The 18,239-nt window shown below is 45.3% G+C and overlaps 1 protein-coding gene across 9 annotated transcripts in view; it reads right to left on the bottom strand.

Moving 5' to 3' along the window:
• LOC145964277 (transducin-like enhancer protein 4) overlaps nt 1-18,239 on the bottom strand; it is a 66,463-nt gene that overhangs the window by 46,499 nt on the left and 1,725 nt on the right. For 5 of the 9 annotated variants that reach the window (XR_014436403.1, XM_083086859.1, XM_083086886.1 and 2 more), the window contains exons 2-3: nt 3,573-3,670; nt 165-228 (exon numbers count right to left, since the gene is read on the bottom strand). Coding sequence is in view for 7 of the 9 variants with exons in the window: in XM_083086859.1 (XP_082942985.1) it covers nt 165-228; nt 3,573-3,670 (162 nt within the window). In the remaining 2 variants the exon portion in view is untranslated. Of the gene's footprint in view, nt 1-164; nt 229-1,914; nt 1,979-3,572; nt 3,671-18,239 lie in introns of those variants that run through there. The other 4 variants (XM_083086866.1, XM_083086928.1, XM_083086893.1 and 1 more) reach the window with 3 other exon arrangements.

Below are 18,239 nucleotides of genomic sequence, written 5' to 3'. Positions count from 1 at the left end.
CTTATTTGTATCGCTTCAGCCAAGAGATAAAATAGACTACGAAGAATCATCTCTAGGTGTGAAACGAGAAAAACGCGTCGCGTCGTTTAATCCCTTTTTTGCGACAAATATAATTTATTGTCGATTTGTTCTGCGATAGGTTCTGTAAGCTCTTGTGGACTCACCATGACGTAGTGGCGCTGCATCTCCGTCTTCTCCTGGGCGAGTTTCTCCAGCTCCAACTTAATACTGGACAGAACAAGCAGGAAATCACACGTGTAAGCTAAACATTAGTAAGTGCAGGCGACATTCAAAAGCTGTGGAGGCAAAATAAAGGAGAGCACGGGGAGCCTCTATCTTTCGCTTTGCATCGGGGAAGTCTTGTGACGCACGTTTCGGCCACAATATAGAGAATATATAACGCCGTTAAACGAGGGATTATCGAGATATCAACGAGTCGAGGGTTCGACTTGGGTTCCGTGGCGAATGCGGGGTGCGATATCATCATCGTTTGAAACGCGTCGTTCGATGACATAACGATTCGTTTAATCCCCGGATTTTTTCGCACGTGTTCTTTTAACCTTCCGAACCAATTCGTTCCTTCCACGCCCCCAAATTGAGGGATATTGCGGAGGGGTGGTGCACAGCCAAGCCATTAAAAACACACAATTAGTGCAGCCGCAACAAACATTGATTATAATTGTTATATACTGGCCATTGTGTATACGCGTGTCTGTGTATATGCATATATATATATATATATGTGTGTGCGTGTATCTGCGTATGAATTTCATGTTTATCAAAGTGGATCGTGGAAAATATTGCAAGCGTCACGATTGCGAGCGAATAATTCATAAAAACGCATCCGTCGAATTTACGTCGCGTTCGATTAACAACGAAGCCGTATGTAAATACAAACGATGCGACGCGCGCTTCAGATACTTGTTGTTAAACGCGAAACGACGAAAATATTATTCTCGTCGAGCGATAATTAATAATTCTGCGAAAGAGGTGTATAATCGTGAGAAAATTCGCGCACTTAATCCACCCCTCGTTCGGAAAGAAAGTTAATACGAAATCAATACGAGAATCGACAGCGGCAGTGCGCAGGTTCATTAAGAGTTAATCCTCGTCGCGCCGCGCTTTTCCCCGACGCGTTAAAGCGCATATTAATATTCACTTGGCCGACCACCATGTTACCCGTCGACGGTGACATCGGAGCGGGACAAAGACCCCGTCGTCGGTGGCGATAACTTTTTTAACGACGACAAGCCCGCGTCGTATTTTTGTTTAGCGGGGGAAAATAATCTCGCGGTGACGACAGCCGACAAAACCGCTTGTGTATCGCGGCAAATGAATGCGTTCGTATGCTTGTAACGCTCGGGTGCATCGCGCTCGCCGCTCCTGTCGCTGTTTCACGACTGTATACCTGACGATAACGCGAGGGTGGGTGCGTTTCGTCCACGTTTCTCTCCGCGTTCCCGTATTTTCGACGCGACGATAATTTCACCGTTTTCGCGTTTTCCTTCTCTGTACGCAGCCCCCCAGAATTATACCTCTGACACATTATTTTGCGCGTATCCGCGTCATTTTTATTCCAATTGCGTTGCAACGTACGATAAAAAGCGTTAGAAGGGTACGTCGCGGTTCGGAAAATTCATCTCGGCAAAGTCAAATCGGCTTTGTTTCCATAATTTCCCGTCTCTTTTAGCTTCTTCGCAATTCGCTCGCGAAAATTGAAATAGCTCGACCGCGACCGAGCGATATCGCTCTCAAATTCACGCGCGACGAAAACGAATGCATTTTAATCCGGGAACAACGGCGAGGTGATTTATATGATTCTGTGTGTATATATGCGTACGTGTATATGTGTATGTACATGTATATGTAACGCGCTGCCCCTTTCTACGTTCTCATCCTTCTCTCCCGGCTTACCATCACGTAATGCCTCTGTATCTCTATTTTTTCACTGGCCAGTTTCTCGCACTCCAATTTAAGGCTGTGTAAGAAGAACAAGAACAGAGCATTAATATCCAGCAGCCTTCGAAATTGTCGGAGCCATTGTCTCTCCGCGCATCATTCTTCGCGTCGCGACATCAAGTTAAAAACGCGCTATTTATAATACATGAATATCGAAAAAACAAAGGAGACCTTATAGTAACAACTGCGTAAAAGCTCCAAACGATCAAAAAGAAACGGAACAAAGACAACTTTTACCAATAACATGTATTATCGAGTTGGTGAAAGATATCGTAATAATATCGAAAAAAATCCTTTGAAATTTCTTTCCAGAAGCCGCGTAATACCGGATGCGAGGCCGTTTAATTTGATAGAATGCGCGTGATTCCGATGCGGCGTTTAATATTCGTAAAAGCCGACTCCAAAGTACGCTAGACGCGACGCAATCTCATGTATAAGGCGATAAATTAGCACGATATTAACGATTGCGCTCGCGAGCGGCAACTCTCGTTACGCAAGCGGCAATACTCGCACAATCGGAAAGTCAATTAATTATTTCAGATTGACGCCGTGCCAACGATTTACGGGACGATTTATCAGGAATCACGTTACGCGCTTAAACTACGCGCGACCGAGATAGGTTCTCCGCTTCGCGTATAGTTGTTTTTATCTTTCCGTGATTAATATCTCAATCGAATATTATTCTCATCGCAATGTACATAGAAATTATTTCAATTTAGACACAAGAATTATTGATGTCGCTATTTTCATCGTTTTTCTTTTCATATTTTCGGCACTTTAGATCTTCAATCTTCGTAAAATGGGAACCGATTCTTCTTCTACATCCACGACTCCACGATTGGAAGCGTAAATTGAACGATCGAAGAAATTATAAATTATGCCAACACGAGCTTTTGCCAAAATCTACCAAATAGCGTGACACGTATTTCACGAGGAAATCATTGAGCTTTCTGCGATCGCGGACACGTGCACAGACGCGCTATCCAAACGCGGTCCTTCTCCAGGCCGTGCGCATACTTCGATGTACACAGCTTCCGGTCGGACAAACAATTATCTGCCTACGCCCGTCGGTCCGTGCGTTTCGCGTGCGCGCCCACGCGATATTTGCACGCACGCCTAATGGATACGGCTCTGCGGTGTCTACGGGCGCGAACCCGTTTGCTTCGCCCGACAAACTACTAACCGCCGAGCAGAGTTTACATCGCGCTCAACTATCCAGGAAAATGTGTAATTTCGCTGAGAAAACGGGAATCCGGTAATTTTGCTAAAAGCGAGACCGGCGTAAATTTTAGGACAGGTTGCGTCGATATCTCGACTCGCTCAAAAGTATCCACGATTGTTGCTTCGATAAATTAATCGGAATTAAATATATCGTCGCGCAATTTATACAAGAAAAAGAAATTGTACAAAAATTTACGTCGGTAAAGAGATTTCAGATATAACGGAGACGTACGTTTATTATAATTATATGATTTAATTATAGTCAGCATTGAATAATTGTGACAAATTAATTTTATCTCGTTTTACTCTTGTTAAATAAAGTTAAAATATTACGTACATCCCCGATTGATTGTAGTTAACGAAGTTTGTGAATAGTGAAAAAAGGAGGATACCTGTGGTATTGAGCCTGCAAGAAATTGAATTCCTCCTTGATACGATCGCAGGATTCGCCAACAGAAAATTTAAACGGCTGTCCAGGTTGCGGTGGACCCTGTAACAAAAAAAAATCGTTAAATGTATCAATGTACCGCAATCCCTTAACGCCATTAAAGCCCATAATATCCTAAAATTTATTTGGGAGACTTCAATGTCCCGCAGGTAACTCCAAATCCATATACTGGGTCAAACAAAAAAAATATTGCCACTTAGACATCACGACAAAGAAACCGCTCATGGAGGTATTAAAATGTTTTCTTTTTTAACCTTTTTTTATTTGTTTTTAAATTGTAACCTACACATTTTTTCTTCGTTTATTGTTATCAACTATTTTTGTTCTTGTACTAATAAAATTTGATCATGTTTACAGGCTTTCGCCAGATAATAACTTTGATTTTCCAATCTTTTGGTATCTTTTATACAGAAACTTTGATACATGATATACTAATTGCGTATATTATAAATCTCAATCTCTTTAATATGTTTACAATTATTCTATTTACGCTGAGTGTCTATTTGTAAATAATTGAATCTTTTATCGTATCGCATCATGTACTTACGAAACATAAATATAACGATATAGAGGATGACGTAAAACTTATTTCTAAACTTCACAGTTTCTTATCTAGAAGGGAAAACCTTTAAAACCATGCTATTATACAAAGCGACCTCGCTGCTATTTACTTTTGAGTTTAAGGATTGAACTTGTACTCAACTATCTGAATAAAAACAACTTTAGTAATGATTTAAAAGTAGCATGTCATGTCGCAAACATTATTCTTTAATCCTACACTTTTATGATCTCAATAATCGTTACGACTTACATAAGTTTGTTGTTTATTCATCATCACTATTTAAAAAAAATTATTTAAATAAATAAATATATATATATATATATATATATATATATGTATAATTTTTAGATAAACAATTTAGATAAACAATAAAAAAAACAATTTAGAAATATTAAAACTAGATATGAAAAACAACAACGATTTTAAACTTTCTCTGATGTTTTTCATCTCTATTGAAGTGCGTTTCAAGGTTCATTATTTACATCAATCTCAATTATAAAATAATATCGCAAGGTGCGCTATCTCTTTTTGTCGCGGTGTATGCTGTAGTAAATGCAGACTGACTTTGGTAGCTGCTGTATCAGCGCCCACGAGCGTAAAAGCCACATTATTACCGGTGCTACCCACCTCCGTATACCTGTTAGTAATAACGTTACGAGCGTGTTATCGATCGTTTTGCACGTCGTGCCCCGCAAAACGGATACGCCACTATGGCCTCGTAAAAGCCGGAATAGCTCCCCTCTCCCTTTCTCTCTTTCCCCCGTCCGATCGTTCTCGCGCGTCGCACGATCTAGATTCCACGGCGGCCAAAGAATGCCGGAATCGCGGTGTTTCGTGCAGGAACTCGCTAACGATTTGCCGACGATCGCGACCGCGTAATGAAAATCGTGCCAAAACTCGTAAAATAAAAATCAACTCCCGGACGCATTATTGCGCTAATGACTTGTACGTGACATCGGTCAGTCCACGCGATACGGTCCGAACAAATGATAACGGAAAAAAAAAATATATATAAATATAAATTTTCAACAAACCGATATACCTCTTTTTATTACATGTATAAATCTCTCACATTATTTTTGTTACATTTGTAAAAAAATTATTATATTATCTTATTGGAAACATATTTCCAATCTCTGTACTATTTTTTATCTCTTGCTGTGCAGTTAGGGAAGGTCTTGTAGCTTGTATACTATAGTCACCGCAACATGTTTTATTAATCTTCATGGATTCGAGTCGGACTTTTCTCCCGACGTGTACATTATCACACGTGTATGTTTAAATTAGGCCGAGGATTTGCGCGGCCAGGCGTGCAATATCTTTAAACGGCTGAAACCCGGAATGGGCTAAACAAGACTCTATACATTTCGCTTACTTGCGTGCTTGCTTGCAAACGTACAAGCGCATACACGTACAACATTCCCCGCGAGCGACTTTTTTAAACGCAACATCACGAGAGTAGAAATTCTCTCTCATTTATCGAATGTTAATGAACGAAAGAGCGAACTTAACGCGAATTGGCGAACAGCTGATCGCAGCAAAATCGCTGATCCAATTTGTATGCGACAAGTCACGACGGTCAATCCAATTAATTCATCAGCTTCCGCTCCTGCGGAACGGAGCAACGAGCGTCAGACCGCGACGTGCAGCTTACCACTTTCCAGTGCAGCTCGTTAACAGATTGATATAGCAAAAATGTGACTCCATCAGAATCAAAATTAGCAGTAAAATAATTTTTTTTAAATTAATCGCACTCATAATTCTTATATATTATGCCTTCTGATATTATGACTTGACAAATAGCTATGATAAAAATATAGACATATCGAAAACATAATATTTTTAATATTATAATATACGATATACAAATGCAGTGACGTCTTGTCGATAGAGACCAAAAAAAGGGATATTTTTCCCTCTGGGATTGTTTGCGAAACATTTATCGTTTTTTTTTTTTTACGATTTAATCGAATGAGGCTAGCGACCGATGGCCTTTCGCATCGACGAGAGACGGGAAAGCAAGCGAGCGGCGGGCGTGCGACGCGGTTTAGCGTCCGTCGAAAAGCGAAGCGCGCGAATTATGTCGTTTCGACGAATAATGAGAGAACGTAGCCGTCGTGCACGTCAATCAGTGTCCTTTACGTGTCGCGGCCGATTTAATTATCCGATAGCCTCCTCTCCCGCATCATCATCCCCGTCCCTCTGCCCGCACGCCGCGCTTTTTTTATTTTCCGCGCGATCGAGAGCCGGGGCGCGCGCGCGCGCGTCCCGACAAGAGCGTGAAAACGCGATAGCCAGATCCGGATAACGACGAACAAGAATTGACATTAAAGCGCAACGATCGCGCTTTTATTGCTTTTCGAGTCTCGCGCGACATTTAATACGCGGAGGGCCGGCATCATACCGGATTGCCGCGTTTCGCAATATATTATCGCGAACGGCTCAATGGAGCGAGGAGGCCGCTCAATGGACGTTCGTTAAAGCCGACGACGGGCAACGTCGCCGTTTACGGGCAACGTTACTGCCCCTGCGGCCGGCGACGGGGGGAGGGGGAGGAGGGAGACGACGACCCGGCCACGCTAACGGCAACTAGACCCAATCGGTTGCGTTTGCAGCCACTCAAGTACGCTTAAGTGGCGCGTATCGCCGCGTCTAATTACGTTACCTCCATCGATCGCGCCGTCCGTCATCCACTAGATGCCTGATTATCGGCACGTATTATCGGACAGGTTAACTGCTCTCTACGGTGTCCCCGCCTGTGAGATCAAATCCGTAACCAAACACCAGGCACGCGCGCGCTCAAGTGCCAAGAACATTTGCTCATCTCGAGCTACGCTAAACGGACTTGCATTAGTACGTCTAATGCAAATTCAAATGCTGCTGGATTAATCGGACGCATGCCTATTTCCTGAGATATCCTCCGGGGGCGAAAATGTTCCAAACTTGCTCTTGTCTCCTCTATTTATAATTTACAATATTAAAAATTTCTAGATGCTTGACATGTTTCCATTTACATGTCAATTTGATTAAAAAACTATAAAGCTACTGTTAAAAATGTCATTGTAATTTGTTGCCAAGAACAAGATGGTGGAATTAATTTCGATTAGTTACTTTTACAACGCAACACTCGAGAGAAACAGCAATTTGTATCACCGGCAACATCCGATGTAGCTCGCTAATCAAAGAGATGGCGGTCCTGAGAGTCGGTGGCCGGGTGTACTCGTCTTTACTTAGAGACTCTCGTGAGAAACTCGCTAAGCCATGGCGGGATTACGCAAAAGAACGACGCAAACAGAGGGAGAACGGACGGGAAGAGCTTCGAGAGAGGGTCGGTGGTTTTCGTCGTACCGCAAAACCACCGACTCGTGGCGCGGATTCCAAAACCACCCGGCGACCAGAACCGACCGCGTTCGCCCTATAAGCGAACCTCCCTCTGTACCACCTTCCGTTATTCCGTGAAAGAGAGAGAGAGAGAGAGAGAGAGAGAGAGAGAGACCACTGGTCGCGAAATATCGTCGAAATATCGCGCGCGGCAGAGGAGTAGATATTGAAACGCGCTTCATCTCGTAACGGTTTAAGTACCGTAATCTGAATTTCCTCCGGAATATCTGATATCGCGCGCGCAGGATAATCAACCGCGATCGACGATGTAATGAGCTCCGATTGATGCAATTTTTACAATTTCCGCATCAAGAAATTGGACGAAAAACGATACGGAAATCGATGCCGCGGGTATACATGCAAACCGATTGCCGAGCTCGCTCGCTCGCTCGGCAAACCCGAGCACGATCGAATACCGAAATTATGCAACGCGATAACAATTCCTGTAATATCGCCAGACAATACGCCTCAAGATTTGCATGAGGTGCGGAGTGAGAATACACGAAGCAGGGAGAGAGGGCAACGGACGTACAAGCGGTTGTATCTTATTGATCATTATGATTATTCCCCGTAGCAGACTGCGAATTCGCCCCGAGACTGCGGGGCACGACCGCTATTTGCATAAGCAATGCATTTTGATTCGTAGACCCACATTGTACTCGGCACACCGGGAATGACATAAATAATGCATAGAATAATGATAGCGCGAGGCGGCGCGACGCGCATCCCGCATCGCGCGCGAAAGCGAGTCTATCGCGAAACGAGACGATTTTCGCGCACGTAATTCTTCGCTATGCTGAAATTGCGCTGCGCCACCGCGGCGCATGCATTTCATTCTACTCTCGTTAACCATTACTCCGACGCGAGCTATACATCCCGTCGTCGTGCGACTCGCGCAATCTTACACGTACGCACGTCGCGGTAAATCTCGCCGCGTACGTACGCTGTGTGTATTTTCTACTTGAAAAAATGAATAGAAATTTCTAAAGCGCGCAAACGGAAGAAATAACATTCTTTAATGTACCAGAAACGAAGGCAGATCTCGAGAAGGAACGAGCGTTTCTACTGTTAAATTGAGACTCGCGCAGTCTCGCGTGTAATTCTCGCTAAACCGTCTACTTAAAGTTACGAGGGGCGCGGGAGGAAGGGATATAGAGTTAGCGTATACAGAGCGTGGTTAATAAAAGCATTGTGGCGCAAGATGCTATTTCACGAGGCAAGACGGTAATCTGTGCCAGCGATGTATCTATAATACATGTTCTTTTACATGCGTCAATCTAACCGGCCGCGTAGCCCGCGATGACGCCAAGCGAGCCGCAAACACCTGACGCGAATATACGCGCGATTCTCTGTCCCGACATAGGCAGGCACTCGTGCAGATCGCTCGATAAGAGGCGACCGCGGTAGTTTAACCCGGCGAGCAATTAAGGCGATACGATCGGCGCTCTCGCGAAATAACGTCACACCGACACGGCGCTGAATATGTGAATAAGTGCCACCCTCTCGCCTCTCTCTTCTCGTATACACGGTCTTCTCCTCGTCTCTCTCTCTCTCTCTCTCTTCCTCCCTCAAACGCTGATGTATTTACACTCGAATGCTTTGCATGGCGTCTCGCGTGCGCACGACGCGACAACCACGACCACGACGACGACAACGATGACAACCAGCTGTGCACGCCAGAGATCGTTGCACAGGGGACTTAACTTAATAACACGCGGATGCTGACGTTTATACACTCCGTTTTACCGTTGGCAAATGTTGGCATGACTGCTCTCTATCGAAACCGACGTCCTCCTTTTGAAACGCGATCGCGCCAAAAATCGCTTAATGCGTTTTCAACGGAAGAAAAAAAGTCAAGTGTGCGGATACAAAAGAAATTGGCAAAATGCGATTACGGATTTGTCAGCGCGATAATAAAGAGAGTATACAGCAGTGGTAATATATAGTTGTCGCGCACAGAGATCAAAAAGTTAAGAACCGCTGCTGTATCCTGTTGTATTTTGCGGATATTACGTCGGGTACGGCATAAAAAGAAATGTTAGACGTGACAGGCTCGAGGTGAAACACGAGATAACAGAGCGATGGAGAAGCGAGAACGATGAAAAAAAAGAGCATACGAAAAAAGGGAGGCATAAAGATTAAGCGAACAGAAGCCGCGGGCAAACAAAGGGCCCGAGAGCTATGATTCGGCCGTTCTGAGTAGACCAGGTAATTACTAGTTGAACCTCGGGGAGAGAGAGTCTTTTTCCTCTGCGCTTCTCATCCTCGACCGGCTCTCGACCTCGTTGAAGGCGAGAGAAAGAGACGGAAAGAGAGAGAGAGAGAGAGATTCTCGGGCGAGAGAAGAAAAACTACGATGGTAGATAAAAGCGCCACGAGAAAACTCTGTCGGACTGCGCGAATGAGCCGCGCGTGGTACTTTAACGACACAAAGGGAGCTCAAATATCGGCCAACTGTCGTGGCCCGCTGCTGCTGTCGCCTCTCCCAACTCCCCGGAACAACCGTTTGCTCTCCTCGTCTCCCTTTCATCGTCTGGTACGCTCGGTTGCCGGTAGAAACGTGAGCAGGAGAAGAAGAAAGAGAAGGGAAGGGAAGGGGACTTCGACAAAAGCGACGGCGCTACAAAAGCTCCGGCGATAATAGGAAGCACGGCGGGAGCCACCCTGGCAGTTCGGCCACCTAATCTGTTACAGTCATAAACCCCGTTCTCGCCCTCCTCTCCATCCCCTGTCTGCCGTTCACGGTACCGCCCTTTTACGAGCTGCTCTCCCCGAGAACGATTCACCCTTACGTAAAACGCTCGTCATTTTCTCCTTCTCTCTCTTTTTTCTTTCTCGCTTCGCAGTTTTTTTGCAGATTGATTCTATCGAGGCATTCTCATCCCGCATTGTCAACAGAACAGTCATCTTATAGATACACGCGCGAATAAGTCGAATTAATATCAAACTTGACGCCGCAACTTCTCTGTGAATTTTTAATATTTTGCGATAGTCGAACTGTCCTTTTTTTTTTCTCTCTCGATAGAGCATCGCGCCTCTCGTAATATCAACGGTCCTCGAGGGCGTCGCGTAATACTCGACGGGGAATCTGTAACACGAGGGTCGTCTCCCTCGGGACCTAGGGGAAAGATCGCGGGAATATGTTATAATTACCGCCAAACTGAACGCCGGGGCAGGAGTCAGGCGAGAAAAGAGGGGAAGATGGGATCGTACCTACGTACCCTCTTTCGCTTTCGACACTCGCGACAATGCCGCCCCCTTGCGATCTCCCGGGGCCCGATATTACCGGCTTTTTCCCCCTCTTTTTACGACATCCCGCGCATCGCGGCGCAGCCAGTAACGTCAAAATGAAATTTCTAAGGACGAGGACGACCACCGACTCTCTTACCGCTCCCTTTTCACGATAATCTCGTTACCCACGCCGACAACCGAGGGTGGAGGACGAGTGGCACCCCTTGTTGTGTTGTCTGCTACCCTCGTGCGACGAGGCAATGAAATCCGAGCACGCGGCCACATCTCTCGAGAGCATCTAAATTGCGATTCTAATCGCCGCTCTTGCGAACACCCCTGGCCGTCTGTATCGTGGATCATAAATGCGCGATCACGCTGAGTCATAACGCGCACCCCGATCGAATTGAAAGTGACAATCGATGATTTTCGGCGAGAGAAAAAATATTCATGGAAATACTCGCGAGTAAGAAATTAGTAGAATCGGAAAGAAGAGCGAAAAAAAGAGTAGGAAAAAATTTATGGAATTTTGAATACATTAACACGTTCTATAAAATTGACAAAAAAAAAGACGCAAGAAAAGAGCTACAAGACCATATGTCGTGCAATCGTAAGAAGTAAATGATTTTTTATCGATACACGCGGCGGGGCCACTCACGAGTCAACTGCGTTCAATTCGATGCGCTCCGAAAGCTTCGTTTTCGCATTAATCGTTTTTCTATGCCCGGTCCGGTCCGGCAAAGAAAGAGAGGAAGAGAGGACAGACTCGTTGCTTCCCTCCGGCGATCGAATACAAGTCGAAAAACGAAACGAATGCGGTGGAACGAAGAAGAGCGGAGAAAAGAATGTCTCCCTGATGTCTCCGGGTTGTCGAGCCATTATCGAAGCTATCTCTCGACGGTCGACCGAGCGTTTTTAAGAGCGTAGTCGACCTTTATCTGCGAACAAGCTATAGCTAATGTAGATCCCGACTGCGCGACTCAACTCTTTATCCCTTTTTTTTATTTCTCTATCACTATCCCCGCGGGCCGACTTCGTAATACCTGGTACAGAACTCTACACAGGAAACCGCTTCTCCTATTTTGTAGCTTCTCATATTTCAAAGGAAGAAGTCAATCTCTTTACAGCAAGAAGAATGCTTCGCTTTATGAAAAACAGAGAACAATTTTTACGCGACGAAACCATGCGCATCTAGTACCCTCTAGTATTCTCTTCTTGTTCAAAAATATTGGCGTTATATTGTCTGTATAAAATACACGATGTAAATATAAAAAATACAAGATATCGTAGCGTATATACAAAAAGTACTAAACGGAGAAAGCGAATAACGAAGAGCGCGCGAGAACGACGAGTGGAAAAAAAGGAAGGAAAAGACGAAAGGATGGTAGCCGCGGACGAGCGGCTCGAGACGGTAGTATACGGTAGCCGGCGTGTATATCATTAACCTCATCCTCGTTTTTCGTCTCTCTCTCGCGTGCGCCTACAGCCTGCCACCCACCCCACCTTCGTGACAAGCATGGGTCTCAACGGGTCCGATGAAACAGGAATGCGCCATCCTGCTCCCTCGCCCGCATCGCGTCTCTCTCCCTCGTGTGTATTCACTCCCGCGCGCGCGTTCCCCTCGATACATCGTCCATCTTCGTCTATCCCGCGCGATATTCGTCCCGTCTCGCTTCCAGATGACTCCGACTCGGCGTAGCACAAACGAGTAATTAACTATCTCCGTGTGGGACACGTGTTCCCATCGTGTTCTCTCTCCTTCTCCTTCCGTTTGTCTCTCGCTTGCACCTCCCCTCCTCTCTCTTCTCACCCAGTATGTCTCTCCCACTGCCTTCCACCTCGCTCTACCGACTCTCCGTGTTTGCACACACTCTCTTATGTTAATTCGGCTTAACGCCCAGAAGCCCTCGAGGGGACGAGACGAGCGTCTCGCTTCGTCTCGCCTGGCCGAAAAATTACAGACGATCGCAAAGAGGGAGCGACTACGACGACTGGGGTGGTCATGGACGATCTCGTGGAAAATAATAGGGATGTTCGTCCACTCGTGTGTTACGATACCAGGGAGAAGACACGAGCGGAAACGTAAGGGTCGCTCAACCATTCGTGGGATATAAGTGTTCCTAACGTTATTCGTTATACGCTCGATACGATTTGCGCCTTTTCACGAGAGTTTTTGCATTAACGTTTTCGGTATCGCCAATTTCCCGCAATTGAAACGATTCTCGATAAATTCAATGCTAATTTGCTTCAATTATAAATTTTCAGAATTGCAGATAATATGTGAAAATTCTACAATTTATTTCTAGTCGATAAAATTCTCTTCCAGTTGACGGTTTACAATTCCCACCACTTGTCCAAACTTTTTACGACTGCAAACTTTCGCGATTTACCATTCTATGTGGCTCAATTCGAAAAAGCGTTGCATCGACAACGATCGATAGGTAGTTGGGTAGATGGTTAGATAGAGAAAGAGAGGGAGAGAGATGCTACCAACAAACTCGATTATTCCGACGTAATCCATAGCGAGCGTCTAATGGTCGGGTAGTAATACCCGTTCGCAAATTTATCCATAGCATTCATCTTCCCATTAGCGGTGAATAATTCCGTTGGCGTTTACGTGTCAATTCTCCATTCGTCGGGGCTGTAAGATGATTGGCCGCAGGGCAGAGGAGACGGTGTCGTCGCACGGTCACGACCTCTTTCGCTCTCTCTCTCTCTTCTCTTTCTCTTGCTCGCTCTTGTATTTCTGCTCGTTGAAAAATCGAAGATATCAAAAGACACACGATAGTGGATAACATCGAATAACTGCAATAGCTGTCGATAGAACGCGTTAGTCTCTGCACAGGATGTTCTTTCGCTAAGGACTTTATTTAGTCAACATTTCCTTTGTAAAAATATGTATCGGGACACTCATAATTTTTTAATCATAAATATATGATTTTGAAACAAAAGGCTTTTTGAAAAAGCTAAAACTTTTTTGAGAAACAAATAAAATTATAAATTTTTTGTAAAGTGTCTATTATGTTTGATTAATTTGAAATCCATTTTTTCCCAACGAAATTATAGAGATATATATCGTTGAAAATTAGAAAATTGTGATAACCTTTGTCTCCGTCGATAATTTCGTTGAAAAAAAAGTGGATTCAAAATTATTCAAACACAGTGGACAATTTAAAGTACACTTAATGTATATACATGCACGAGAATAGAATATTTTATTATTATGTTGAATAATGCAATGATGCTCGATTTAGTGAACTTTCAAATCTATTATCTAATCCTTTGATCAACAATTTATCAAATGAAACCTAATCTTTTCGTCATCGATAAAGACAAAGGAAAGAGAGAAAGGAAAAAAAAGATACGTGGTCACGAAATCTTGAACAGACATTTATCGATATGCTGCTCAATGTGAAAACAGCGGGAGATGGAAAAAGGAAGAGACGAGAAGGGAAAAACACGACAAACTGCCAAGTCTAACGCCAATTAGTGCCATTCTCTCGTACGAATGGATCCGAGAGGTCCGAAGGGACCTCTCGACGAGGTTCTCTCGGACTTTCTTTTTACTTCCTACTACCTGCAGATACCAAGCCGTATTTACCGCTTTATGCGTATACAGAGTATCCGCAAAACCGCAACGGGGACTATTTCAAACATGGTTTCCGTGACAAATGTGACGTTGGCTTTTTCTGTAACGAGAATCTTTTATGGTACGTTAATCTCGAGCAGAAGAACGTCGCGATAATTAGACGTGAAATTATATCTGCACAGAGATAAGACCTAAGGTAAATTTGAGCTTGGGTCAAAATGAAACATAGACAATGGGTGTATTCGGATAACGAAAGAAAGCTGCAGGAAGCTAAATTGGAAATAATGACAACGGTCGGTCGGTCAACCTATCAACTAGGCTCTTCTTCGATCTTTTAGTAAAGCAATTTGACCCTCTGAGAGTTTCGGGAAAAATCTTAAAAGCTAGGGTCTACTTCGGGAAAAATCTCAACTCGGGTTTAACTACTGTAACAAATTATTTCAGGTAGGCAAGAGAGATTCTTGAAAATGTACGATTCACTCGTTTCGCTTACGCGTTTACCAGCGAAATAATCGCGTTTAGAATTTCCTAGTAACAACAGCCGACGATCGAATAATTATACACTCTGGCGACATATTTAATCATCGTGACGCGTGTGTGTTTCCTTTCTTTTTCGGATCGCGCATCAGCGATTATTATTTATTACGTCGTAAAGCGTGTCGTTGAGCAAAGAGACACGGGATAAATCGCTCGTCGTATCGAGCGTGTTGATCGCGGCAGGAGAGAAGGGGGGAGAGAAGGGGAGAAAGGCAGGCATCACGCCCGGCCCATCATCGATTGCGTGTATCACGCGAAACCGCTTCCTACGCGGTCACCGCACATTAACGTATAATTGTATCTAAAGGTAAATACAGACGCGATAAAATCGGTAAACGCCTCGCGCGTTACGCGTTAGCATCGGCAGATGTGCTATTGCGCGATAAGACCGCCGCGGGAAAGAGAAAGCGCAGGGTAAGGAAAGTGGAAATTAAAACCGTCGCTGCTCACCGTGCCGCTCGCACACATATACACGCACACACACACACGTAAGGACGTACATCCCGCCGCAGAGTTCCTCTCCATCCATTCGGCAGCGCGGCACCGTGTAATTACGTCGGGCGAGAGCACGAGATCGCGATCCGGCTCGGCCAGGAAACGTATAATGGGAGTATAATGCGTGAAATTTACTGGCCGCATCGGCATAATGGACGACGTGACGCTCAAGATATCACCGTGATTCCATATTTCCGAGCGCTCCGTGCGCGCGCGAGCTCCGAGCGCCGAAGCGTAGCGCGACGATCCGCGTCAGTTTAGATCTCGTATTTTAATACGAGCAATTACCGACGCGGGACGATACAGGCTGGACCGGATCGTCCCGAGATCCCCCCCCCTGTCCTCGCCGTCGAATATTCGCACCGCATCGCGCGTTTATCGCGCGCGGTCTCGCCCTGTAATTTCGCCGAGTCGAATTTCAATGTTGCATATATCACCGGATATCGCCGATATGTACACGGGGATTCTAATTCAATTAAGTCCGTCACGGTAGCGAGAAAGAATCTGCATTTATCGACGGAAGAATCTGAATTTTTAACGAGGCGGTATTTATAAAGTTGCGCGCGCGCGCGACTCTTGGCACTTTGGGAATTTTCGAGGATCTGGTCAACACGAGTAGCGCGATCGTTAGACGAGCAGTGCTAGAGCTTCCTGTATTACGCGTCTTCTTGTACGTGCCGTGAGAAAATCGCCGGCTTGTGTGCAATCCAAGATTAACATATCGCTAATTAAGCAGTATATATCGTCGCGCGTCTCTCGTACGAGAATAAATTAAAAAATAAGGAAGACGCGAGAAGAAGGAATCTACGACCGGTTTACGCGCTGACGAGCGCGCAAGCGAGTTTTTTCAGCTGCGCGCATTCAGACGCATTTGAACAGCGTGTCGGAGCAAACAGACCGATTAAAAGTATCAATATTTACCGAATCGGGGGTCCTGCGCAAACGTGCGCCGTGGAGTTTACGGGAGTAGTAAACCCGACGGCGAGGTCCGGTCTAATGCGCGCGTGTACGCGTGTGTACGCGTGTAACGCCGTCCACCCGCCCCGTTGACATTCGCAACGTGTACCCTACTAACTAACGTCAGCGAAGCGCTTCGCACCGTCCGTCCTTTCCCGCTAGTTACGGATCGCCGCTCATCGCCCCATCATTCCTAACCTGCTCTTTAGTAGGTCCCATAATATTACACGAGATGCGCGAACATATTTTCAAAACAGCTCCAAATTTCTTCAAGATTAATAGGGAAAATGGCCGTTAAATATACACGTGGAAGAACACCCGTAAAAATTCCAAATAAAAATAAAATACAATTTTTTAATGTTTAATGGAATGCACGAGACAAGATTAAATACGCGTAATTTTTATACATTGTATAAAAGCATAATTCGACGTTAGTGTCATATTAGTTTTCAATGAAACAAAATTTAAAGTAAAAAAATTTTTTAAATTTAAAACAAAATTTAAAAAATATACATTTAGAATATATTTAATACAAAGAAAACTGTCATCAACATGTACGGTGCGTTTTGTAAATATTACGAGACACTCCCGGTATACGCACGGCAAACTGTAGACCGATCCTTTTCAGGGGACTTTTTCATCTTTCACGTGCTACCAGACTACCTGGCCACATCCGGCGTAAACCTATTATTATTATATTGTTATTAGGGGTTGAGCCTTTCTTCGAAGCTCTCATTATGTTCACCATTGGGCGCCTGTTCTCGGGCTAACGACACGGAATAAAACGACGTTTGACTTTTGCTGTCGCACGTCACAGCTATTATCGCTTATAACGACCGATAAATACGCACCGTGTCTCTTTCTACGAGTCACGTTTTGCGAGCGTTAGTAATTCGACTCGATTAACGCGCGCTAGTCGCGAAAAAATTGTTTGTCCGTAGCATTCTACGGCGAGCGTCGTTACGGGTTTTTAACGCGCGAGAGAGTTGCGTCGCGATGAAGAAGAAAGAAAAAAAAAAGGCGTTAATACCCTGTGTAATCGTCGGCGAAACGTTCAACACGAGAGTCGTGCGAGAAAGAGAACCGAGAAACGGCGAACGTGACGGGACTACGCAACGATCCTCCGACAGTCTCGCGGCGGATGATGAGTCGTGCGCGACGACGACGACGACGACGACGACTAAGTCGCCATTATCTCGACCAGGGCCATTAAACGCAGACGCCAAGTCCGGACCGCGGACAGCGAATCGCTCGATTCACGGATCAACGACTCGGACGTACCGTGGCGAAACGCTTTTCGCACGGTCGCGAGGCTAATGTCGGACGATGGCGAATGCGATTGTTCCGCGCGTTCGTATCGCCGAATATTTCCAAGCGCGACCGAGAGTGAGATAACGCGCGCGCGTGTGCGTATTTGTGCGTATACGCGAATACATATTCAATGTACTCTTACACTTTTACTTATCGGTAGCTCGATATTGGCGAGCGTTTCGCAACACGTGCGACCGCGACGAGCACGTGGCATCTACGTTACGTCACCGCGACGTGACGACGTTACGATTTTCCTCGTAACGCGCGATACGACGCATCGATGAAACTCTAGCGCGCGAAATCCGATATACGTCCGAGCGTTTCTGCCGATCGGAATCGCGTATTAGCGCGTCCTCGACAGACCGAAACTCGAGAAGTTTCGCCCGGCGACGGATCGTGTTGCGAGGCGCAAATCGCCCGATCGGAGTAACGGGAGAGCGATCGAGCGCGAGACCGCGCGACGAAAAAACCTCGCGTTCGCGGAGAAAAGAAATGCTCGTCCGAGCGTGCGTTTCGCCTCGCGAACGTAATTATTTCTTTTTCTCGCGAAA

This window comes from Camponotus vicinus, unplaced genomic scaffold, assembly GCF_025532165.1.
Source record: "Camponotus vicinus isolate PSW18456_S1 unplaced genomic scaffold, iyCamVici1.0 SCAF_1, whole genome shotgun sequence".
In the NCBI taxonomy this organism is placed as follows: domain Eukaryota; kingdom Metazoa; phylum Arthropoda; class Insecta; order Hymenoptera; family Formicidae; genus Camponotus; species Camponotus vicinus.
The sequence above is the reverse complement of the archived record's forward strand: the minus strand, read 5'-3'. Positions and strand labels throughout refer to the sequence as shown.